Source organism: Papaver somniferum, unplaced genomic scaffold (genome assembly GCF_003573695.1).
Source record: "Papaver somniferum cultivar HN1 unplaced genomic scaffold, ASM357369v1 unplaced-scaffold_10, whole genome shotgun sequence".
Classification (NCBI taxonomy): Eukaryota; Viridiplantae; Streptophyta; class Magnoliopsida; order Ranunculales; family Papaveraceae; genus Papaver; species Papaver somniferum.
This window is the reverse complement of record NW_020618825.1, coordinates 5,114,885-5,141,137: the sequence shown is the minus strand read 5'-3', so window position 1 is coordinate 5,141,137 and position 26,253 is coordinate 5,114,885. Positions and strand designations below refer to the sequence as shown.

Below are 26,253 nucleotides of genomic sequence, written 5' to 3'. Positions count from 1 at the left end.
TACTCAAATTTTAAATAAAAACTAAACAGAAATAAGACAAGCCAAAAGGCTAAAATAACAGGAAGAAAAAACATCTGCCCAAAAATCTCACAACTAGTTTCCTACTCTTTACTGTCCAAAGAAACCCAGTGTTCAAATAACAGCAGTTGAACTAGTAGCTTCTGCCCCAGTAAGTCCACTTTTTAGCGGGTTTTCCAGAGGCGAAGCACAGCGTCCCCTCTGGGAGCTCTGGCTGATCGAAAGGGGTGCAAAGAGTCTTGCATGCTCCCATCTCACCCTTGGTACGTTCTTTAACTTTCCTTTCAACTTCCTCCTCATCACACCAAGGAGCTAAGATCATCTTCTTCTCATTTAGGGCCTGGGTAAACTCTACCAATGTCTTGGCTACCGTAATACAAGCATCGCGTTTTTGCTTCGCAGCATCAAATAGGCTTTGTTGTACATTGTCCAGCAGGTCTCTAATCTGATCAACCAAGATGGTTCTTGATATATCCTGTTTTGCTCCATTATCTCTGCGAACAGGCCATGTCCTTTGGACCTATCTCAATCCTCAGGGGAACTCCTTTCAGTTCCCAGTGTGAATACTTCCAACCAGGTGAGTAGTTCTCTCTTAGATCTGTCTCGGCACGGAAACCGGATCTATTCAACTCTCTAGCAGTTTCAGAACAAGCATCACAGATGGCTTGAGTGTCGGCATCTTTGTAAGGCACAGGAATAACTATGACTTGGACAGATGCAACTTTAGGTGGCAACACTAAGCCCTTGTCATCTCCATGAACCATCACCATCACTCCAATCGTCCGAGTGCTGTACGCCCAAGAATTTTGCCACACCATTTGCTTTTCTCCCTTGTCATTCTCAAAGTTAATATCAAACATTCTAGCAAAATTAGTGCGATGTTGCACCTTGTATTGCACGACCAGTGTTTGGAACAAAAGCCTGTTGTATATAAAGCTCCAGCAAACTTTTCATTCTCACTTTTCATCCCCTTTACCACTGGGACTGACAAGAACTCTTCGTAAATCCTTCGATACAGCTCCAAAACTTGAAGAACCTCTTCATCCGCTTCTCCCTTTATTGCAAAAGCCGTATGCCCTTCTTGCCAATGAAACTCACGACTCCTGAGGAAGGGAGTTGGATTGCTGGTTTCCCAACAAACGACATTGCACCACTGGTTAACATAATAAATTTCTTTAATTAAGACAATTATGACTATTAAAAATAATTTTAATAAGAATGATAAATGGAAATAAAATATTGTTTTAAAAAATATATTTCCAACAATCCCCACTTATAGTTTTTTAAAAACATTGAGCAAGATCTATATAGTGATGTGCATAAGTAAAGGTATCTTTCGATTTTGAACCTTTACATAGTGTTGGGCTCTCGAAAAATCTAACCATAGAGTGAACGACTGAACGTAAGTCTTGAACTCTAGGAGATAAGAAGATTGTCTAACACACACAAAACTATACTAGTGTATAGTATAAAGCCAGCACATTACGGCCTTGTGCTAAAATCCGGGTTTAATGAATGATCTAGAGAACTGCCTATATTCTCATAGAAAACGGCCACACTTTCATATCCATATAGGTGAATTTATCAAGAGTACTCCTGTAGCTAAGTACCCCACTCTAAATAGAGATATATACATCATTAAGAGTTTTTAGAAACAAAAAACTCAATCTTAACTCGCTTCAGGATATCATGCGTGGGATGAAGTCTCAAAAGCATGATTTTGTATCTCTACCTATTACTCGTGATTTAACCTCATTTGAACCTACATTTTGGGATCTTCATTCATAGGTAGGGATTACCTTTTGAACCTACTTCTGGAACCTTGAGTTATAGGTTGGGTGTTTATCACGAACAACTATGTTCATATCATTTGTAAATCGTTATTATCTTTGAACCTATTTCTAAGTGGGTATCCATCACAAATGACTCAATTCTCAATGGGCATCAACATCATCCCATAAGATGTATTCACACCTTCTTATTAATCCTTTCGTCAAATGATCAACGATAACTATTTTCAAACTATATATAATCCATTCTCATAGCATCAAAAATGCTTTCTATCACCTTATATGTCGACTCTACCATTGTAATTAACGGTTCTCAACTCTTGCAATAGCCGCGGTACTATCGCATTGGATTAATATGTCTGTTTTTCCTCTATCTAGTAGAGGACTGAATCACTCTATCCCTTAAATGATTCATTTGAGAGGATATCTCAATCATCATCGTAATAGTATCCTTCAAGGATTGCGGTAAACATTTTTAGATAGTGTATTTCTAGGTTTAAGGTTCTTTTCAAACACCTCGTAACCTTCTCAATGTTTTACTAATTATCCATACATGGATTATTAGTAAATCTACATATATGTAACCCCCACTATAGAAGTAATATACATATAGTCCATCATGTAGCAAGAAGCAATGCCATGCTACCATATTAATTTTCTTTTTCTAGTTCAATCACACACAATCACAAGTACTATAATACTAGAATAAAATGAATGAAAACTAGTTCATAAAGACTATATTTTTTTTATTTCTTTACAAATCTTTTTCAATGTAGTGGAATAGATCTAAAAGAAATGTTTCAATTCAAAATTTACACTGTCTTCATCCAAGTCTTTCATGTCAAATAATAAACTAAGCATGTTCTCTGTTTCATTAACATCGTGCGAGTTAGAATACAAATTCAATGAATCACTTATACATATATAACAAACAATCTTATATGTTTGTCACGTCAGTCAATTTTTGAAACCATTTGATTCAATTGCTTCAGAGCTTGTGTCAAAATAAATAATGACTTATCAAATTTATATGCATTTCGTTCATATGGGAACTACAGAGTTTTTCATCCTTGATTTACATAGATTCGACATTTAAGTCATTCAATAATTTTTCTTTTTTTTTTCTACATATGATATACAAAAAATTACGCATCGTAGAAACAATATCACCAATCAAGAATGTAAATCCAGCGACATGAAAGCAAGTATCAAAATTAGTTACCCTTTCTCTATTTATCAAACTCAAACATTTGGTTCTTAAAACCTTTTTTTCTCAAAGATTAAAAATTATGAGGAGCTAAGTATCTCAAACAAGGTAATAATTAATTATGACTAAAATTCTTTTTAGTCTTACTACTTACATAGGTATAATCATTCTCAATGACCTTATGGTCTCTATTTCTAGCCAGTTATTTAATCTAGCTTTAGTGTTCAAACATCCATAGGGTAAAGAACCCTCACTATTTTCGACTCAAAATGAAATTTCAAATCAAAACCAAAATATCTAAAATTGAGAAGTTACTTATGCAAATTACATTTCTACACACGTTCATTATTAAATTTATATACACTTCGTTAGACGTCGTATTTTTGGTGTTTAATACCAATTGAAAAACTAGAAAGTTTCCTCATTCGTACAAAATTTAGAAATAACTTTTTTTAGGCGCAAATAATTTCTCTAAATTCACATCTAACGCGTTATGCGTTTTCTCATCTAACTAATAAAGTAATGAGCCAATTTCAAAATACTTTTGGCACAATAAGTGGACGACCAAATAAATATTTTTCGTGAAGACAACATTGTAAAATTCACTACTAAAAGGATCAGTTTTAGTCACCAAGTTAGACTACATGAAACACCAAAAATATCTTATAAAAGTCTCAAACATTTTATTTTATCCGATGCTTTTAAAAACTAGCAAGATTGAGATTCTGCATACTTTTAAAAATTTGATACATGTTACTTGAAAAATCCTCATAGGAAACACAAAATTTCCTTATAGGAAACACAAAAATCCTTAGAGGAAACACAACATGCTCATACGCATCACTAACTCCAAAATTTCATAGAAGCAAGATAAAATCACATATTTCAAGCATTCAAAGCTTCTATCATATCATATAAATAATGTAATATTTGGTACAAACATTCCATTGATAACTTATCTATTATAGTAGTGCAATGATCAATTTCGACAAAATTTTAATCTTAATCTTGTTAAAAACAAGATATGGGGAAACTAGATTCTTTCTCATTTTGGTGGTATGAACATCTTTAACAAGATAGTTCTATCCGAAGCAAACTTTTGAGACCATACCAATACCAAGAATCCTAGAGATATGAGTATAACTCAACATCACTTTCTTTTTAAACGATTTGGTTCAACTTTTGAACCATAACCTATCAAAACAAACATGGTGTAAAACACCAATGTATACCAACCTCTCACTGTATCCACATTTCACATTAACTAAGCTTTAAAAGCATTGTTAATAACATTTGATATTCTTGCAATGCCGAATGCAAACATATAAAATAACTTCATAATTAAAATTATTTTTATTTTTTTGGTGAGAGTTGGTATTCGTATTTGTTTTGACTAAAGTTTCTTATTCTTTCGGTTTTGGTTTGGTATCAAATTTTATCTCATACGTTCCAAACTTGTATGAGTCACACATTTATTGTCATAAACAATAATTCTCAATATCTAGTTTCCGTACAACTCATTCTAAGATTGAACAATCAATTTATTTCAATCTAGAATGCAATTATTTGATCACCACTTACAAATAGTTCATCAAACATACCTCATTTGCTTTGAAATCTCAACTGGTCATAAACCAACGTCCACCCTTTCCACACCAACAAAGAAATCAGCAAACCATTGCTCCATACGTCGATTAATCTCTAGTATTTACTCGCAATTTTTGTTTTCATTGGGAAACAAAAAACTTGCTCAAGTAAGTGAAATTATCACCTGTCACAATCATTTAAATGTGAGCATTTGTAACCCAAAATAAGTAAGGTATGCACTTATATAATTACTTAAAAGTGAAATGAAAATTAGTACTCCAAGTATCAAACAGAAATAAAGTTTTATTGTTATAACATGATAGATTATAACTTTCTACTAAGCATATTATCAAACATATGGTGTGCACTGGTTTGACTTCCAATAGATGATCTTATTTATTTTTTTCATTAGTAAAATAATAATAGGGCTTTTCACAAAAATAGGCCCGTTTTTTTGGTGCTTTTCATTTCTAGGCCACTTTTTTTATTTATTGCTAGACTAGGCAAGTTTTGACCAAAAATGATAGATGGAAAGTTAGCACCGTTAGGTGCACTTAAAAAGACCTAAAAGTCCTTTGAATCGGTTATTTCGACCCAACCAGCTAGTATGACTCTTTATACATCATCACCCAGTGCGTACGTGGCACTGCTTACGTGGCAAGGCCCACGTGACACTGCTTACGTGGCACTCTTATCTTCTTCTCCATAATGATAGATGGGTTTTCCATTCACTGAGAAACGACTCTGGCGATCACTCATCATAACGCCAACTCCAGTAGCAGACCGGACTTTTCCACAGAGATTTGTCTTTCCTAATTTACAAAACTTGCATTCCTTGCATTCTGCTTGGTAACAAGGGATAACATGGTCCCCGGGTTGAACTTCAGTAACTCCTTCACCAACACTCTCACCAACCCTGTCCATGTAAATTTTAACACACACAAGTTCCAGTAAGTAATTTTAGTCACATTATAGGATTGTATATATCATATATAAGACACGTACCCAGCAGCCTCATGACCAAAAATGCAAGAGAAGAGTCCCTCAGGATCCTGCGTGCAAACTGATAAGAAAGAAAAAATAAAACTCAAACTGTATAACCACACGCCACCAAGACATAAGTCGTAACTCGTAAATGCGGCAAGAACATAATCATGAGAGCAAATGAATTATCTTGCATGAACCCATTACTCCATTGTTATATCTTTTGCATACTACCACCAGTTCCCCCACCATCAAATCCATGTCCAAACAACTGATTCAACTTCATTTATCCTCCATACTGCTGCTCACCATCTCCACAGCATATCATTAAATATCGAACCAACAACATACACACAACTTTAAAACATGGTTCACAACAATAACAACAATAACACATACCCAAGCTTCACAACAATAACAGCTTCAGCTAGCACTCAAGCATTTCCTCAAACATGGTTCACGGCCATTGAGCCCATGTTGATAAAAACAGCCACCATCTTCTGGATTTTGATTCATTCATCACTCTAACAATGCACATTAATCTCATCATTTACTTCTCAAGACTCCCTGCAGCGTCACTACCACCAACCAACATAATAAATTCATCAACACCTGAATATCGATCACCAATTCCATTTCTGCACATATAACACCAACAAATCATTCATGTCCTTTACCTGCAACTTGAATTTGATCAACACCCATTCCCTGAATTCCTTTGTTCTTCCACAATTTCAGAACTCCATTGAAATCCCCAATTTTAATTTGTTTTCTGCAATAGTCTAAATTAGCAACGCCAAATCAGTATACAACCCTAGGTTTAACAACCTCAAGTCTTCCTCGAATCACCACTGATTAATTCATCTCCTTCATCTAAGATTCCACATCAACAACTCAATCTTATAAACCCTAATTTCTAATTCAGTTAACTGAAAAACTAAAATTAAACTCTATGCAATCATCTCCAGCACAATTAAGATAAAAACCCACCTATAATCTATCAAAACATAACACATTCACAGAACAATTTCAATAAATTCGAAACCCTAAAGTAAATCTCCGATTTACCTTTTCCGTGAACTATGAATACGATAGTCGTATCATCACCACCTCTATCAGATAACCCTTGACCATTCCCTACCTCGTTCGATCTCAAAAGTCTCGATTTCAATTTCTAAAATCACCAACATCTGAAGAACATGGAAGAAAGAAAGAGAAGAAAGAAGAAGAAAAGAAAAGAGAAATGATTTTCCTCGATTCCGGTTTTAGAAGAACCAGAGAGAAGAGAAGGTTAATTCTGTAATATCCGCACACCCACGATATATCGCTAAGTGATATTTTGACGAGAATTTGTCCAGTCAACGTGATAAATTGACCGAGATGGTTAAAGTGGATGGAATCCGTTTAACTTGCCTAGTTTTGCAAGAAATAAAAAAAAGTGTCCTAGAAATGAAAGTGAGGGTCTAGACGAGGCCTACTTCTGCATATAATCCATAATAATATGAAGTACTAAAATCAAAACATGATTTTTAAAGCAATTTCTTACATGTCTAATGAAAACATGCTCAAGTATCACGACTCACATATTGGACATACAAACAGAAAATCTAAATATAAAATTTCAAAATGGGTTTTGAAGATAAGTTCATGATCTCCAAGTTTCATGTTATACACGAATTCAAAATAACAACACAAAAATGAGAAAAAATGAAATTATTCGGAACTAAATTTCTACTCGTCGAAAATTTTCAGCAACGTTATGTGGTTTTGTAAAATACCTTAAAAATACTTTTCGGATTCCAAAAATTCTGAAATTTTACAGGGATTATCTTCATGATATCTAATCTATATGGTATAAATTTCAAGACCAAATTCATTTTACTTTAGATCCACAAAACTCTATAACATGTTGCAACTATCGTCTATTAAGATTTGACATCAAAACTCAATTTTATAGTTATAAAAAATTCTAAAATCCAAACATCATGTTAAATCGTTAATGAAAGATTATACCATAATAATTCAATAAAACAAAATAAACGATAATACTTATCGTCTTTTCAGCAATAGTTTCTCGTTTGATCTCAATGGCAGAAGAAACTGTCTTAAAATTGTTGGAACAATTGCTGACAGTTGAATTTAAAACAAACAAAAACCAAACAAATAAAAATTGTTATGACTGAGTCACAACCAGGTCGCTCTCTTTAAGACGTTTCGCGGCTCTGCCCAAGATTGTGCAAGCAGTTTTTCCATGTCGCGTCGTCCCCAGTATAAAACAGCCGAATAAATCTCTTTCACAATCACTCTTGCACTTTGCTAGTACGTGATACTTTGTACACTTCTATTCTTGTTTATAATCAAAATTGTAGAAAACAAGTGATAATGATACACTAGTTTTCTTTCTCTCAAAATTCTTTTTCTTTTAAACCCAAAAACATTAAGAAAAACTCTCTTTGTTTTCCTACCAAAATCTGATTTTTGTACTCAAAATTTCAAAAATTAATGACACTTAATTATCACAAAATTAACACCATTAACTTTCCTAAATAAAAACGGTCAAGAAATTAATAACATAATAAATTTCTTTAATTAAGTCGATTATGATTATTAAAAATAATTTTAATAGGAATGATAAATGGAAATAAAATATTATTTTAAAAAATATATTTCCAACAAAATCTTACTTTCCATTGAGATCCTCCATGACAGACGGTAGCAATATTCTATTTGTAGCAGTCTCTGATGTCGATTAAGTGGACGATTTTCTGTCTGGTGAATACAAATCCTGAAGATATAAATAAAAACCCTCAGTTGACCATCAAAACAACAACATAGTAGATGATAAAGAGAGTCTTAACAGTTAAGGAATCCATTAAAGATGAAAAGAGAGATGGATAGAGAGTCATAGAGATTTAACTTACCAGAAATCTGTGTGTCCTAATTTGTTCTTGCAGCACACGCACACACAGCGAGAGAAGATGGAAAACCTTCCTAGAGTTTATATATATATAGAGAGAGAGGTCTTGTTCTTTTATCTGTTTCCTTTTATTTTCGTGTTATTATTTTGTTTCCAGAATATCGGGTTTTCCTCAAAAAAACAAAAAAAAAAAAGTCCGATCGGGAGTCTGGTTTGACTGGTTGAGTTTCCTGTCTCATATGATATGCAGTGGCCTTGTTACCAAGCAAACTGGTAAAATCCCAGGATTATGAAATATATGATCTGAAGTCGAAATGCCTGTGCCGGAATGTGCGGAGATGTCCACCAAATTATAAATTAAAAAAAAAATTGACTAATTGCACACGGATAAACTGCAATTGATAATTTATTGTCTAATAAAAGTAGTTGATGTCATATAAAGACATTGATGCCCAAAATCACATGTTATCTCATATATTCTTCCTAAGGTTTAATCTTGCTAGTCATTACCCAAAATCATCACCAACAGCCAAAACCCGTACCATCTTTAAATCCGCATGTCTCCATTTCTTAGGAAAACCATTTTGTGAATCTCCCTAAACCACAAGTAGAAGTTTGATCAAAGTTTTCTGAATCATATCTTGGAGGTTAAGAAAAACAGAAAACTAAAGTAATATTTGACTTTCCCAATTAAGAAACCAAACTATTTTTTTGAAACATTTATTTAAAGAAATCAGTCTATTAAAAAAGGAACGGAGGGAATAATCAGATTCTAAATACTACAATTGAGGATTTTAAAATCGTCAGAGCAATAGAAGACATCAAGTAAAGAATATAAAATACCTTGCAGACAAACCCGACCGATCTTCAGTTTTAATCAAGATTGATAGACAAGGAGATAGTACCAGCCAGAATCAAAGGTTTGGACTTTAGAGAAGAATTGCACAAAAAAGAACTAGCAAGCCGTAGGTTTCTTCCCTTTCGTCGTGAGATGCATGTACGAAGTATCTACACTTTATACGAAGAAAGGTTGAAAATTTGTACACCAATAAATAAATACCGCGATTGCTAAATTTACGAGGGGTATGTATACAAACCCACTCCAATTGAGGGTGTAAATTGGAACAGGCCCATCCAAATTAGGTCCAGTTGGACAGGATAGGACAGCTAGGCTGAGTATTTGAGTGAACGGTTTTTTGGGCAGTACCCCACTTTGGTGGGGATTACTATGTGAAAACTACAGCCACACCCAATTTTACATTTTCACCATTGTGAAATCCACGGGCGTAAAACTTCACGCGCGCACCCAATTTTTGGGAAAACATTACTCCAAAACCCATAATTTCTGAAATTCCCTTTTAACCAAGGAACAACAACTACCACTCTATTGTCCACCTCTAATAATGTCGGATAAGAAAGACGACGAAGAGGGATAGCACAAAAAGGTAAATATGTAGAAACCCTATAATTTTATTCTGAGAGTTTTCCTTGCTTCTCTTTTTTTTTATCCGATTCAATTAATAACCCCGCATTAATCTCCTAACCCTGTTTGTTTCGATTTTACATCCATTAACAACAAATCTGGGTTTGTGATGTAATTGAGGATTTCTAGGTTGGATTCAAATCAATGGAAGTTCTATTAGTCAATTGTGAAATGGGTTAATGTTTAGGGGAATGAAGATGGAAATTAACAACATCGAATCTGAAATCGACAATCAGCAAATATGGTGATTCTTGGATTGTCTAGGTTCGATTTGAAATTGAATTTTGAGATGGTAGTAAACTCTTGACGAAGATTAAGGAAGAAATTAGAGATTTGGGAGGGGTACTGAAATCGACAATTAGCAAAGATGGTGATTTTTACTTGAATTTGTTACAGGAAGTTGTTGCTTAAGAAGATTTAGAATAAGATGTTTGTCTCCTGAGAATAAGTTGGAGTTCATATAAGAATTGGGTTTGGAAGAGTTGGTAAGGACACCTGCAAATTATGTTTACATATGTCTAGCTTGGTATTAAGCTTGACTAATGCAAGTATGTATATATTCAGGTATAACACAGTGTGTACACAGAGATAGGGTGGTCTCTTTATTTTTTGGGGTCTTTTAGTGAGTTTGTTGGTGCTTCGATCCTTTCCAGATTCTTACTCCCCGTGTTATTGTATTTTGATCATTCAATGTATAAGATAATGTTGCATTAATAGCATTTTGGGAAGCAAAATTTAGCAATCACGTAGCCGATACTTGGAAAACGGTTTTGTGTGGTGCCAATTTTGGGGCTTTAAATTCTTGGGTGCTATCTCGAATGTCCGTAGGAGTTGCACATAGTTAATTAGGGGTTTGATTATAAACTTAGGATTTTCTGTATCAAAAAAAACTTAGGATTTGAGCGTATCATGATATATGTTATCATGATATCTGTTATCGACCTCTAGCATAATTTATCTATTTTATATATACTTGATATGATTTTTTGCGGTAAGCTTACACTATAATCTCGTTATGAAGTGAGTTAGCAATGGTGGTGTTGGTGTTGGTTTTAACGGGTTATGCATTTAAAAGAAAATGGAGCTAAAAAGATGCTGCAGTGGCAAGGCAACGGATATGGAAGTGCAAATGGGTTTGGTGTGCGTGTGACGTGCATTTAAAAGAAAATGGAGGTGTGAATAGTGATGCATAACAGGTTATGCATCTACAAAATTTGTTGCATAACTTGTTATGCATTTTCGAAATTGGTTGCATAATACGTTCTGCAGCTTTATTTTTTGCATAACTTGTTATGCAATCCAGAAAACGGTTGCATAATACGTTATGCAACTACTTTTTTCTTAGTATTGAAACCAACAAAAAATAAGGCTGCATAACTTGTCATGCACCTACAATAATATCTACATAACATGTTATGCAGTCGTGAAAATGGATGCATAACCTGTTATGCATCCTAAAATATGACTGCATTATGCATCGAGAAAATTGCTGCACCATCTTTTATGCATCGAGAAAATAGATGCATAACCTGATATGCATCCGTAAATATAGATGCACACTGCATTATGCATCAATTTTTTTTATGTACGCATAATTGGTTACATAACTTGCTATAGATGCATAACTTTGTTATCCAAATGCATAATTTGTTATGCAGTGGAGAAATTGGTTGCATAATTCGTTATGCATCTGTTTTGGTGGCTGCATAATGGTTATGTATCAAGTTTTCGAAAATTTTGCCTAAAATGATGATCACCTCCGATTTTTTCGTGAAAAACAAAAATTTGATATTCTTGTTTGTACTCATTACGTAGCTCTCTTAAAAGCATTTCCAACGATATAAAATTTGAAAAATTCTAAGGCGCGTATTTTTAGATATGTTATATCCAAGTTGCGTTGCCAATTATACCCTGATGCATAACCCGTCATGCAGATGCATAATCCGTCATGCAGACACTTTTAATAATTTCATATAATTATGGGTATCACGGAAAAATTAATTGTGGGCCTGACATTGAGAATATTATTTTTTTGGGGCCTTTTCTCGATTACTATTTCCTTTTTGGATGGATATTTGGAAGTAAAATGAAACACCAAGCCTCTTATCCATATATTTATTTTAGTACCCAAATTACCCTTTCTAATTAAGTTAGTGTAATGATTGGTGAGTTAATTACTGATTAGTGAGATTAAATTAATAAGTTATTTTTTTCAAAAGAAAAATTATTGAGAGGGAGAAGATGATAATGAAGATGAGGGTTTCATAAGAAAAAAAGTTAGATCTTTTTCTTTAAGAGGAACAACAAAAGTACGATGTTTTGGTATTCACAGATACTTCAATTTACTTAATGTTGCTTGAATTGGCCAAAACATTCCTAAAAACGAAGAATTTACAAATTTATTTCGGTTTGGTTAAAAAAGTTCGGCTACGACATCTGAAGAACAGGTAGCCGAACTCATCTGCAAGTGTAGTTCGGCTAATGTTTCTGAAAACACGGGTAGCCGAACTCAGCTTTAATGGAGTTTTTCTTTCAGAGAAAAGTTCGGTTAGGAGAAAAAATTGTGACATAACCGTACTTTTTTGCGACGTAATTGAACTTTTTGCGACGTAAATGTACTTTTTTGCGACGTGACCGAACTTTTTGCGACGAAACCGAACTAAAAGTTCGTCCGAACTTTTCCCTGGAAAAAAAAACCTCTATTAAAATTTTATTTCTCCTAGTTCGACAAAGTTTTTCACATAATTCGTAGTCAAACTTCTCTCTACAACTTCCTTTTTCAACTCATTTTTGATGATTACTTCTCATTTTTTCAACCAAAAACGAATGAGAAGTAATGGGGTTATGAGAGTATCTTTGTTAATGATTTAAATTAAGCTATATATGTAGAGGCAGTGGTGGTGGTAGTCGGAGGTGGAAGGTGATGGTCGGTGGTGATGGGCGGCTGTGGAAGGAGGTAATAGTTATATATATAAGTGATTATTAGATCGGTTTTAAATTAAATTAGATTAAGTATACGTTAGTCATTTCCATACTTTAGGACACCCTTATAATTACAGGGTGATATTCTTATGACATATAGTAGTCCCCCACCAAAAAAAAGGGTTCATATGAGTTGTTTCAGGCTGGGCAAGCGAGTAAACAAGCAAATGATCTGGCGTCAGACTTGGGCCGAGTCAGATTATGACCCATATCCATGCCCAAGCCAGATCCACACCGTAAAGGTAGTGGGTATTTGAACCACCAAAACCCAACGTGAGTGACGAACACCCCCAGAATGATAACAGCGAGCAACGTTCCCTTAAAAAGAAAATGGCCTTATTGACACAAGTAGTATTTCCACTTCCAGGAAGCAATTAAACGAAGTCCCAAAATAACAAAAACCCCAAAAATCAAACTGAAAACCAAATCAATTAAATCAATCAATCAATCAATCAAATTTGGATTTGTATTTGATACAAATTGAGATTCCACTGAAGAGATCTTTCTATTTGGGTTTTGATTCTGTTGGGACCGATGAATGGTGGTGGTGGTGGTGGTAGAGGTAATTACAGAAACCCTTGTTTGACGATGCATCAACCGTGGGCATCATTACTAGTCTATGGTATTAAGCGAATTGAAGGAAGATCATGGCCTGCTCTATCAGAGGTAGTAATCAAATCCATCCCTGCTCTTTTTTTAATTCTTAGTTAATTTTTGTTTTCAGAATTTGTAATTCTTGTTATGAATTGGATTTCTAGAGGTTTAGGGGAATGAAATGGAATACAGAAATTTAGGTTTCAGAGAGTTCGGGTACCATTCGCATGCTGTTAGGTTCTTAAGGCAGAGTCCCTGGGATGAATAACAGATGGCTGTATTTACAATTGAAAGTAAGATGAATAAATGGATTCACAAACATCTAAGTTACACAGTGAAGGAGTATTGACTATATCGAAGAGTTCCTGTAGGTTTTATACTCGTGAGAGTCTAAGACTAGTCACTAGCTTGAAGGCTAGAAGAGTGTTCTGTTGTACATTTATAATTTCCTTAAAGAGTTTCAATTTTCGAAGCTCATATAGTGTTGAATCTGCTGATAGTTATTCGTGTACTTGTTGAAGTTCATTTGAAATTTTTGGGAAATTCTGTGGTTTATGAAGAAATGGAACCGTAATTTATGTATCGTTAAACTTTTTATGTGGTGACTGCTATCCTTTTTAAACCTCCTGTACAAGAAGAGGCTTGCGATCTCCAAAACAGGTAGCTAGGCAAGGAACAAAAAAGATCCCCCCAACCCTGATGTGTGTGGGGTTTGGAGCCCAAACCTCTTGGTATAAGTGTTTAACTTTAACCACCAAGTGCCTGAACAACTCCATTAATGGGACACTTACATCGGGAACTAATTACAGCACATTAGTGTCATTTTAATCGCTTAAGCGGCAAGGGAAACTACCCATGCTTTTGTTTCAATGATGCATTTTTATATGAATAGTCTTTTGATATTTTTCTTTAAGGCCGGCTTTGGATCCACGCTGCTGGTAAAGTTCCGGATCAAGAGACAATCAAAGCAATGGAAGACTTTTATAGAGAAATCTATAGAGTGAACGGAGTTGAAGAATTGAAATTTCCAGAGCATTATCCAACTTCACGACTATTAGGTATCTTAACCTTTTTGAACCTACTTTACTTGTAATTTGCAGCATAGTGCTGTAGTTCAGTAACTAGTGGTAAAATATAGAAGTAGCTAGAATCCTTTTCTGGAGAAGGATCGTGTAGATTCCTTACTAGTTTGACACTTAATCCAATATTCAGGTTGTATTGATGTGGTTGGGTGTCTCACGCGGAATGAAGTCGAGTGTTGGCAGGAGGTACCCGAAGGGGTAGGTATTGTAATATATGCTTTTGTTTTTGGCCTTTTGATTTTTCATATTACACTTGATTTATCCTTTTTCAGTTCAGACTCTATGTTTTAATCACTTCTGCTTTTCTTCCAGGTGAGACTAGAAGCTCAAACGGATCTTTGCTGGCTATGTGAAAATCCACAGGTATATACAGGAGTTATAGTTTGCGGTTGCTAGATATTTGGGACAATACACTGTTGCCAACCTTTTCATTTTCAGCTACTTATTTTTCTTCCTAGTTTTTTGATCAGATCATTCTTTTGTGTGAAGAATATTTGAGAATTCTTGCCTTTTGTTTTTCCTAAAGGCTTGCAATAATTAACTGTTTCTGGTTTACTCAACTAATTCTTGTCTTCTAAACAATTTAGAGAGTATTGATCCCATTTGAGATGCGAGGGTTTCAAGGTGTATACAACTTGAAGAGAAGGGTAAGTTCATAGCACCACTATCATATTCTGCTCTGCTTTTGTTCTCTTCACAAACAATCTAAGTTACTCATTTTTGTTTCCTACTGAGCCTTTTCAGATATATGAGGCCGCAGTTAGAGGTCTCACTCCGGTTAAAGGTCCATTACCTGTAAAGTTTCCACTTCCATATTCCAGAGATTCTTTCTCGCTGAAACCAGGATCACTTGTCTCGAGCTTTTCTTCCTTAGAAGTGTCTGAAGTTAAAAAACCAGAGACTCTTAGGGCAGCTATAGCTGGTGCACGCGCTGCAGCTACTCAATACTCAAAGCAACCTCAGAGATCCCCAACTACTAATGCAATCCCACAAAGAGGTAATCCAAATCCCAGAGAAGCACAGTTTAAGAACAAATCAAATAGTTCGGAAATGAATGAAACGTTTGTTGCAGAGCATGATCGTCCACCTCAAAATGGTAATTCGACGCATATATAATGTGGGAAATGGTCAAGAGGTTTCTTATGGGGCCAGTTGTAGTAGCCAAACTCAAGATCATAGTAGTGATTTGAACCAGCGATCGCAGAGCAGAACTGTCGAGGAGTCCAGAAGCCCTGCGACCATTGTCTCAGACAGGTCTCGACTACCACAAAATGAACGTTACAGAGACCAGGGCTGTCGAAGGAATTGGTAGCCGTACACAAGGCAGTTTTCAGAGATATGGAACTCAATGTTGGGACTCCTAAAGTATGAAACTTTCTAGATTACTTGTTGTTGGAAATAACAGTAGAAAAACGAAATGATGTTTCAGGGATGAAGAACCTATTAACTTTTGCCATGTGGTGTGGTGTGTTGATGAGGGTTCACTAATCAGCACCTGGAATTAAATCTAGTGATGGGTGAATAGGTTCCTTTGCTTCGTGGACGCTCATGATTTTGTTACTGGATATTTCTAATTTCACCTATTGCGCATGCCTGTCTTTCCCCCTTCTAGGCTTTAAAAATGTATGTCTAATTTTGTTTCTAGGTCCGTCATAGTTGTTTGTAGAGTTTGAGATACATCCGTTAGTTTCTTGACTAGCGATTGTTTGAACTATATCCGTGCAGATTTTCTCTATGCAGCAGTGAAGGGTCTTAGGCCAGCATGACAAGTGTTTCTGATGGCTCTTGGAACTTTTTAGGGTGTTCTCCATTCATTCTCCACAAAAAGTCTTTGAATCATGGCTTTATTAAAGCACACGCTTGAATGGCTGTATATGGATGATTCAGTTCAGGTAGTGCAAGACAGGCAAATGGTTCGCGCAGATCATGTATGTTGTACTAAAGATAGTTGATAAGCTTGCTGTCAATCAGTTTCTGAACTGTAGTTTTAAGCCTATAATTTTTAATTATAGTACATGTCATGATCTACAACTTATAGCTTCCGATATTCGTTTATTTGTATCCAATCCTAGGTTCTGTTTTAAGACAGCTATTCCGTTGATTTACAAACTGATTATGTGTTGTAATTAGTCTATTGCATTTGATATGGTGATCAAAATATGGGTCATAACTTGCAAGGGATCCAAGAATGGGGTGATAAATCAATGGAAAGCCAGGAAATGCGGTATAAAATGATACAGTGACCTACCTTTATCCCAGTCATCTTTTACATATATAGATTTCAACTGCAGAACTTTTTTGCTGTGTCTAAAATTTACTTAATCTTCAATTATCTTCTTGTTGGAGTTTCTTGGAGGGTCATTCTTCGGCTCTAGTTTCCAGCTTCGCTATGTATCCATCAAATTGGTTGCACCACCACAGTAACCCCTAAAGAAATGCAATTTTGGCAAGTAGAATCAACACAGTCACCAGGCTTAGGGGGGTGTTTTAACGGTCACTACCACACTCGATTAGATCACCCTCTGTTGCACGAAGAGTAGGAACCTTGACTCTAGGAGGTGTACCAGACTTGTACCATCCATTAGGGCAAAAACTATGTAAAGAATATCACTAGGCTCATTTTCTAAGTGATACAATTGCTCTCCAGCGGCAAAACTCCCAAGTAGCTGGTATGATCGTTCTGATCCATCCATTGTGAGACACACATCATCTGTACATGCTGCTAACTCCATTTGAGTCTGATAAATGAACTCTAGAGTCGCAGAAATCTCTTGCTCGAATTGATACAGTGGTCCACTTCGGAAATCTATTTTCCTTAGCTTGCACAATCCCTCTCCCAACTCCATCATTGCTCCTCTATGGTTCTGGTTAAACAAGTGATGAAATCCCACCGCGCACTGTAAAATCCCATGGATAACGGTCCGTTGGGGGTCTTCTGCTTTGAGCCATAGAGCTTCAAGAAAATCATGGCATTTGTAGTATTCTCTGTTATTGAATAACAAGACTGCCTTGTCAAATCTCATATCTTCTTAATTCTCTTCTCCATCCTCTTCGAAAAAGAACCCATCATTAGTCAGGCGATACGAATGAAGTGTGAAGTGGAAATTCTTTTGCTTCGGTATTTTTTTCGTTGGAACATTTCGAAGAGAGAGCGGGAGGACGGCGACGTGAATCTTGAGGTACGAAGATGAAGTGTAGTTTACAAGGAATTGTTAGGAGATGAAAATGATGAATTTGGAGAGCCATTGGAGGGTCTGTAGCAGAATAAGTTTGTATTGATAATGCAGTTGAAAATGTAGCTATGCTATGCAACTACAACCATTGCTTTTCGTGTGGTTGAGTTTAAAGTCTTAAAGTCTTAACCGTTGACTGTTTACTAAATCGTTGACTTCCGTTAACCTATTTATTTACAGCTTAGCTATTCCATCCGAGAACAGAAGAAGATGTAAAGTCCCAAGAAAAACAAATTAAGCACAATGAGAGAGAAGCAGTCGTACAAGCACAGCCATGAAAACAAATACTCACAAAATAACAGTTCAACCATGAACAAACAAGTAACCTTCGTGCACAAAACCTGTACTCAACTTGACTCAAAGAACAAAAACAGAATCTTTGTGAACCAACTGTCTGTAATAAACTCAGAACAACAAAAATCTATAAGAGTTCAAATCCTAGACAGTTGTCTTTCACAGAAGAATTCTAAAAAAGCAAATTCTCTCTATTTTTATCCAATTTTAGATGTAAAAGATCTACCTCTCTCGAATCTCTCTTTCCCTAAGAGAATCAAAGATAAATTCAAAACACCCAATCAGGCTCCTGTTTGCCCGCTTTCTTTGTTGAAGTTAACAGTTAAAACAGTTTATTCTCCATCTCTCTTGTCTCCTTTTGCTTCTGCTAAGTTTGAAGATTTGAAGTTGGGATCAGACTTTTGGGGCTTGCTTCACAACTCATATATCTGCATCTTTGATTAATGGGTTTGCTCTATGAAAATCTATTTCTTTTGGACTCATTTTCCCCATATGGTTTTTCAAAATGAATTTCTGTTAATTCTCTATAATTTCAATGCTGATTTTCTTGTCCATCTCATAGATATTTGTCTTCACTTTCTTCGATCTTTCATCTTTGTAAAGAATTATATAAAAATGAATTTTGCTTCATTCTCTAATCTGTCTGTTGCTCTTTTCTCGATTTCAGGCGTTGGTTTCTCGCCAGATGTCACTTTTCACGACGTTCCTTGCTTCCACACTCACCGGAACACTTTGGGATTTGACCTTGGGATATGGATTTGTTGTTGTCATTTTCAGTCTGCGCCCAAACCTACCTTTCTGTCCTACAACTTTTCTATCTCCAGCATATCCCCACTAGCTCTTTTTCTTAAACAACAAGATACTGTCATTCTGAGGGTTTTTCTTAGTTTGACCCAACTACCTTCCTACAAAACAAAGGGCATTCAATACAAGCATTGTCTTTTCAGTTTGAGCAGTGTTATTTCTCTTTCTCCTGCTTATCTAGTCATCAGAAGTTTTGGCTTCAGTTTTTTCACGACATGCAGAAGACTAGAGAAGAATATTAGTACTTGCTACCTCATCAGTCACGGGTTAAAAATTCAGATCTCGCAGAAATCCTATCAACACCCTCTCTCCAGTTCCATCTCAAGTACCTTTCTGTGGCATTGCAAACTGCACGGGCATAAAGTGGAAAACCAAAGACAGTTTCAAATACTTATAAAACTAACCATTTGGTCTACACACTGCGCAAACAACTCTTTCTGGAGAATTTTAATTATGTCTCTCTCTCCTGATATCTCCTCTAGAACTGTAGATGAAATCACCGAAGCTTTACAAGCAAGCCAAATCATTCAGGATCCTCTGAGGCCTGTGGTATTTCTAAGTAGTGACTCTCTAAAGCCAAAGCCAGTTCAAGGTCACAGTTGGTGTGATGTGGGAACGTTGCATAGTAATGTCTATGTGAATCATCAAGAAGATCAAACGTATGCAAGAAAATACTGGAACTTAAAAAAGGAAGTTAATATTTCACCTTTTCAAAATAAGAAAAACTACTTTCACTTTCGGTTTCATCATGCTGATGATATTCTATCGGTTAACTATCCAAAACCATGGTTAATCCATGAATCCATGTTGGCAATAATTCAAATACCATTTGGAGGGGTTCAAAAAATCAAGGAGGAAGAGTTTGACAGAGTTCTTATAAGTATCACCATGAAGAGAGTCCCTAATGATTATATCACTTTCAGTGCTTTGGAAAGTATCACCACACCAGCTGGGAAAATGTTGCTTTTCAAAAACCCTTATGGAAGAGGCTACTTCAAGAAAAATGTTGAAGTAATGGTTGAAGGGAGTCAAAAATTCGATCGAATTTTCGTACTCTCTGCATCCTTTCAAGTTTTGTCAATACTGCAGAACTTTGGATCACTCGAAAAGAAGCTGCACACCTAAAAGAAGGGAAATACTGGCTGCAAAGATTGCGCTGAGTACTAGTAAACTCGTAAACCCTGCTTTCCACTTTCAAATCTCCAAGATTAAGGAAAATTCTCAATCTGAAGATACTTCTTCAAATCATACCTCTCACAACTTGGTGGTTTCTCCAAACCTATTTGCAATTCTTGACTCAGCTGCTTTGGTACAAGAACCTCTTTCTGATGCTTGTGTTTGTAAAAATGGTGTTCAACTTTAAAATGATATTTTGGGTAACTGTTTTTGATTACAGGGACAAAAAGAATTCATACACCTTTAATATAGAGAGAGGGGAAAGCTGTAATAGACAGACTGGACAATAGTGTTAAGGTCAACAGAACTGACCTTGACTGACTATATTTCTAACACACCCCTGCAAACTGATACAGACAGATCAGCTGTGAAGTTTGAAAGCTAACAAAGAAAAATTGACAACAATTACAGACTGACACTAACACAGTCTCTGTAACAAACATCAAAATACAACTAAGTAGTAGATGATCCTATCAGAAGTTGTAGTAGTCTTGAGAATGTAGGAAAGCAGAGAGCTTTTGTAAACAGATCAGCTAACTGGTCAGCACTGCAGATATGTGAGACCACCAAGAAACCAAATTCCACAAGCTCCCTTCCAGAGTGAAAATTGATCTCTATATTTTTGGCCCTGGCATGAAACAAAGAGTTAGCAGTGAGAGCAATGACACTTGTATTATCCCAATACAAAGTAGCAGGCAAATAAAATGGAACGTGTAAATCTGTTAAAATATAAGATATCCATTTCAGTTTAGAAGCAACTACAGATAATTCCTTGTACTCAGCCTCAGCTGATGATTTTGAAACTGTACTCTGCTTCTTAGAAGACCAACATATAAGAGAGGAACCCAGAAAAACAACATAACCAGTTGTAGATATTCTTGTATCAGGGCAACCAACCCAATCAGAGTCAGTATATGCTTTGAGTATAGAAACATCACCAGTCCTCAGTACTAAGCCTTGTCCAATAGTACCCTTTAAGTATCTTAGGATTCTGATGACAATCAGTAGGAGAGTGCATAAATTGACTGACATAATTCACTCCGAAACAAATGCCAGGACTGGTATGTGTTAAATACTGTAACCCTCCTACAATAGTTCTATACTCAAGAGGATCTGTCAATAAGGTGCCATCATGAATACATGCTCTAGAATTTTTGGCCACTGGGTATCAAAGGGTTTGCAATCTAGCATATTAGCTTTTTCCAAAAGTTCTAGAGTATACTTTTTCTGAGATAGAACTAAAGAATCTTCATGTCTAACAGCTTCAATGCCCAAAAAATAACTCAAATCTCCTAATTCCTTCATGGAAAATGTTAACTTGAGATATGCAATCAACTTATTCAAAAGACACTCAGAATTTCCTGTTAAAATAATATCATCCACATAAAGCAAAAGAACCAAAATATATGAGCCAAAATGAAGTATAAAAATGGAGTGATCATTCAAAAACTTAACAAATCCAACAGACTGAAGAAAAGCACTGAACTTGGCAAACCATTGTCTTGGTGCTTGTTTTAATCCATAAAGACTTTTCTTTAAATGATAGACATGATTTGGAAAAGCAGGATCAACAAAACCAGGTGGTTGTTGCATATAAACATTTTTGTGTAGATCACCATGAAGGAAGGCATTTGATACATCCAATTGCTTGATATGCCATTTAAAAGTAACAGCTAGTGTAAGTACAATCCTAATAGTAGCTGACCTAACAACAAGACTGAAAGTTTCTGAATAATCAACTCCATCTAACTGATTAAAGCCTATGGCAACTAAGAGAGATTTCAATCTATCAATTAATAGCCAATCAATATATAAATAGAAGAGCTCTGCGAATCGGTTAAACTCAGGAGAAAAATCGGTCCGACTCAGCTCCATTAATTTCTTCGATTTACACAATCTTCTTCATTAATTCAGGTGTTTCAGGTGTTCTTCGTTTCATTCCTGATGATCGGTGTTAATAATTCCATGTTTATTTATCATTAAATTCAATAAATATGTCTGAATAAAGAGGGAATAAATCAGGTGAGTTCTCTGGATCTACTGCAAAATCAGATGAAATTTTAACACCTGATGCTCTTAATCATAGCTTTTCTGAATTTCTTACCTTCATTCCGGATAAGGATATCGATGAAAGCTTAGAGGAATGGAAATATAGTTTGATTGGGCGATTACACCTAGTTAAGCTGAAATTTGGGGTTGCAGAATCATCGTTGAGAAGGCAATGGAAAACTTCAGGTGAATTTCAACTTATTCCACTTGGAAAAGGTTACTTCATTATTAAGATTGAGAATGAATCTGATATGAACTTGATATGGAACGGAGATTGGGAAGTAGAGTCACAAGATCTTAAATTAAGAAAATGGGAACCGAAATTCAATCCAGAAACTCAAAAAATTTTTATGGCTTATGTTTGGGTCCAACTTCCTGGACTAAGCATACAATATTGGAAGGAGAAGATGTTGATGAATATTGGAAAGGCTCTGGGAGACCAATTAAGGTAGATGAGACAACTCTTAAGAAGGAAGCAGGATACTATGCAAATATCCTGGTGGAAATGGATCTTGCAAAATCTGTGTTAAATCTAAGTATGGAACATTTGAGCAAGCAATTAATATACCCAATAGGCCAAAGTTCTGTTATGATTGCAAGATAGTAGGTCACAACACAGCTGAATGTAGAAATAAAAGAAGGGAGCAGGAATCTTCATCTAGTGAAGATGTGAAGCAACTTAAGCAAGTTTGGACAGTAGTTACTAAAAAGAAGACAATCCCTCAAGTGGGTTTTGATATCTGTAATCCTGTTATGCCAGTGGAATCAAGCCCTGCTTCTGAGGAACAAATTACTCCAGTTTTACAAGTGATAGAACCTTCACAGAAAATATCAAATACTTCAGGTAAATTTCAAGTGTTACAGGAATTGAATGCTGATTTTTTTAACTCAAATATTGAGTTCCCAGCTCTTTCAGTGGATAAGCTTCTTAGGGCAGCTGCTGGTGCTCCTGCCATCAATAATACTAACACAATTATACCTCCAATTGGTAGACAAGTTTCAAGTGAAAAGGTTCCTAAAGTTAAACAAAAGACTATACAGGGGAGCACAATTGCTACAAGACAACAAGCTGCAAATTTGGTGAGCAATGGTGGAAAAAGAGAGCTTTTGAGAAGAAATTCTTCTCAATCTCAATCTTCTAAATGAAAGTAGTCTTCTGGAATCTCATAGGACTGAGAAGAATAAGGGCCAGAGATAAACTAAGTAATTTAGTAAAATCTTTTAATCATTCTTTAGTTATTCTTGCAGAACCTAAAGTGCACTATTCTTCGGATTTCTGCAAAAAGTTGAAGTTGTCAGGAATGCATTATGAAGCCATACACAATTCGAGAAATGGTAATAAAGGTAATATATGGATTATGTGGAGTGCTTCGATTCAGAAACCAAAAATAGTACTCTCATCTGCACCATCAATAATAGTGGAAGTAGGAGATTCTTTAATAACTGGTATTCATGCTGCATCTTTAACAATTAATAGAAGAAGTCTATGGAATGATTTGGTTACACTCAGTAATTTAGATAAGCCATGGTAATGGGTGATTTCAATACTATTATGAGAGAAGATGAAAAGAAGGGTTGATGTGATTTGTAGATAGTGGTAAAAGTGGTTCGATTCTCAGACTTGCGAAGGATATTAATTAGACTTAAATTCTAATATTAAAATAAAAAACTCACTAAAAATTATAGCAAACTCAATCAAAGTTGATATCAATATTAAAAGAACACTGAGGCTAAAATTCCACTATTTTCCAAGTTCAAAGTGGTTTAATCCAATATTTATATTCATGCAATTTTTTCGTTCAATTTGATTCTAAACTATTGCAACAAGTAGATTCTCAAAATAACAAGTGTAAATCCGAAGCATGGAACATCAAAAACCTAGGTCCAAGCATGCTCTATCAAAAGAAATAACAATTGCTTAACAAGAATCATTCAAACAATTTTCACTCAAGGCCAAACAATCATAAAAATAATTGCGATAAATAAATAAATAAGAATATACCACTTTTTGTTGGAAAAATAGCTTCCTCTATCGCCTCAGAAATGGGGTTTAGCTCCTCATATTAACCACTTGCTCAAAAAACATATTTGTTGCTCAAAAGTTGATTAAAAAGAAGAGAAGGTATAAAACATCGTGTTTGTAACGGATATAATTGTTACGAACCACTGTTACAAAGTACCCTAACACAGAACTGTTGCGAACTCTGAATAATTTTTATAGAAACTGTGAAAAAGTGATTGAATTTGAAAGAAAAGGCCACGGATTCTGCGACTGTCTCTTACTGCTATTTTGTGTTTTTCTTCTACCTCTCGCTTGTATCTCTGCAACTTGGTGTTTTTATGCTCTGCTATGTTCTAAACTTCCCCAAAGTGTACTTAGGTCTTCTATGATCTATCCCAACTCCTTTTATAGCCCACATGTCGATTGAACTTCAAGAAATCTTCGGTTATTCTTATCTTTCCACCACCTCAAGTCTCGGGATTTCTTTCCCTTCCAAGCTTCTCTACGAGGTTCCGTGAGTTGTAAACTTCTCAAATAAGGTAAGATAGAGTCCCAAATATAGTTAACCTCTCCAGAATCTCTCCAACTCCCATATATATAACCAGAAAGTCTGATAATAACTTCACTTCCCTGTTTTGCTCAAACCGAAGATTTGTCACTGTTTTATCGAATCTAAAGCTCATCCAATCCTGTTTTGACTCATCAACTAAATTCCAATCTATCTCCACGTCAAACTCCGACTAAATCTCCTCCTAGTCATCAACAGAACTTCGATAAACATCCAGCTCCTCTGTTTCGCTCCAAAAAACATTTTCAGCCCAAAATACTTGATCCAAACATACACACCAACCCTGTTATGATTTAAGAAGTCCAGCCCAACAAAAATATGCAGCTGAATCACTCCAAATCCGATTCATGAAATCTCAACAGTCCCGTGAAACTCCACACCTCTGATTTCTTCTTCCCGCTTATCTAGCCCAACTCATTCGATCCAATCACACCTAGCAGCCCTGTTTAATCGTAACAGGATATATCCAATCGAAAGAGCCCATTGAATCCGGCCAAAACTCCAGCAAAATCTCGCCTGAAAATTCCGCTGCAAAACTGAATTTGAATTCATTTTTTCCCGCTAAAATTCTGGTGAAGATAAAGGGTGCCCCCTATCCAGAGTAGGGGTGCCAATATCATTTCCTCCAGGTGCTTTAGACAACTTTTCGAGCCGATTTTTCCAAAAATGTTTATTGGCCAAAAATACCTACACACACATAAAACACCATAATCAGTACAAAGATGAGCTCTAACAATATATATAATCGAGACAAATTAGACACAAAAATGTGTCTATCAAATACCCCCAAACCTATTATTTGCTAGTCCTCGAGCAAAAATAAAATAAAATCCTAACTCACTGTCGCAGGCATCATCGATTGCATTTAGCGTATGCAATAAGCCTTTAAACCCCTAGGCGTCCCTAGTGGCCGAGTTTTAGTCTCGGGAGGGCTTACCAGAGGTATACCCACAAAACCTTTATACTCCAGACCCTAGCTATCTACACAGAACCTTGGAAGGCACTAAAGAATATCCTTGGTTGGCATACTTATTGACTACAGAAGGAAGTACCCTGATGCGAAATTCCAATTGTTGTACACGAGTTTGTACTCAAGCATACTAAAATTCATATATAAGTGACAGAGCTCTACTCAGATAGTCGCACTATGGACATCAATATCCGGAGTCAAAACTAATCACATGGATAAATGAAGAAGATGGATATAGAGAAAAACATAGATGGTTTTGATGTTAACTAGGTGAACGGTGTTTCTCATATCTGTCTGAAGGCCTCCGCCAAAATGAACCTATCCTACTGGACTGAGATACTAGTCTGACTAATATCAACACACTGGCATATACAAGGGAACCAGTGATTGATAATCCTAACTCTAGGTCAACACACTGGCATATACAAGGTTACAAGTGGTCGACTTTATTGAATTTATTCTGGCTGGTCTGGTCTCATTTTTTTTTTTCAACTTTTTTTTTTTTAACTTTTT

General features: G+C 35.7%; 1 protein-coding gene, 1 long non-coding RNA gene and 1 pseudogene across 5 annotated transcripts; 1 reads left to right on the top strand and 2 right to left on the bottom strand.

Annotated features, from left to right (window-relative positions):
- Positions 1-151: 151 nt before the first annotated feature.
- Positions 152-5,872, bottom strand: LOC113326199 (annotated as a pseudogene).
- Positions 5,873-5,975: 103 nt separating this feature from the next.
- Positions 5,976-6,341, bottom strand: LOC113326124. The gene is made up of 2 exons (XR_003348314.1): positions 6,264-6,341; positions 5,976-6,153 (listed from the first exon to the last, which is right to left on the bottom strand). It is a non-coding gene; the product is annotated as an uncharacterized LOC113326124 (long non-coding RNA).
- Positions 6,342-13,340: 6,999 nt separating this feature from the next.
- LOC113326115 (activating signal cointegrator 1-like) lies at positions 13,341-17,018 on the top strand. 4 transcript variants are annotated; one of them, XR_003348308.1, is made up of 8 exons: positions 13,341-13,634; positions 14,477-14,620; positions 14,775-14,842; positions 14,957-15,007; positions 15,232-15,291; positions 15,389-15,641; positions 15,717-16,009; positions 16,370-17,018. XR_003348308.1 is itself a non-coding variant. In XM_026573908.1 (7 exons), exons 1-7 carry the CDS (start codon positions 13,616-13,618, stop codon positions 16,408-16,410), a joined length of 636 nt encoding a protein of 211 aa, XP_026429693.1. In that variant the 5' UTR covers positions 13,341-13,615; the 3' UTR covers positions 16,411-17,018. The 4 variants fall into 4 exon arrangements, 2 of the variants coding, with proteins under 2 accessions (XP_026429693.1, XP_026429692.1); XR_003348307.1 differs by having other exon boundaries at positions 15,717-16,267; XM_026573908.1 differs by lacking the exon at positions 15,717-16,009.
- Positions 17,019-26,253: the final 9,235 nt, after the last annotated feature.

Excerpts from the sequence above, each read along its gene's own strand:
- LOC113326115 (XM_026573907.1), top strand. Across the intron at positions 14,843-14,956 it reads GGCAGGAGGTACCCGAAGGG|GTGAGACTAGAAGCTCAAAC; the intron begins GTAGGTATTGTA and ends CTTTTCTTCCAG. Across the intron at positions 15,292-15,388 it reads TATACAACTTGAAGAGAAGG|ATATATGAGGCCGCAGTTAG; the intron begins GTAAGTTCATAG and ends GAGCCTTTTCAG.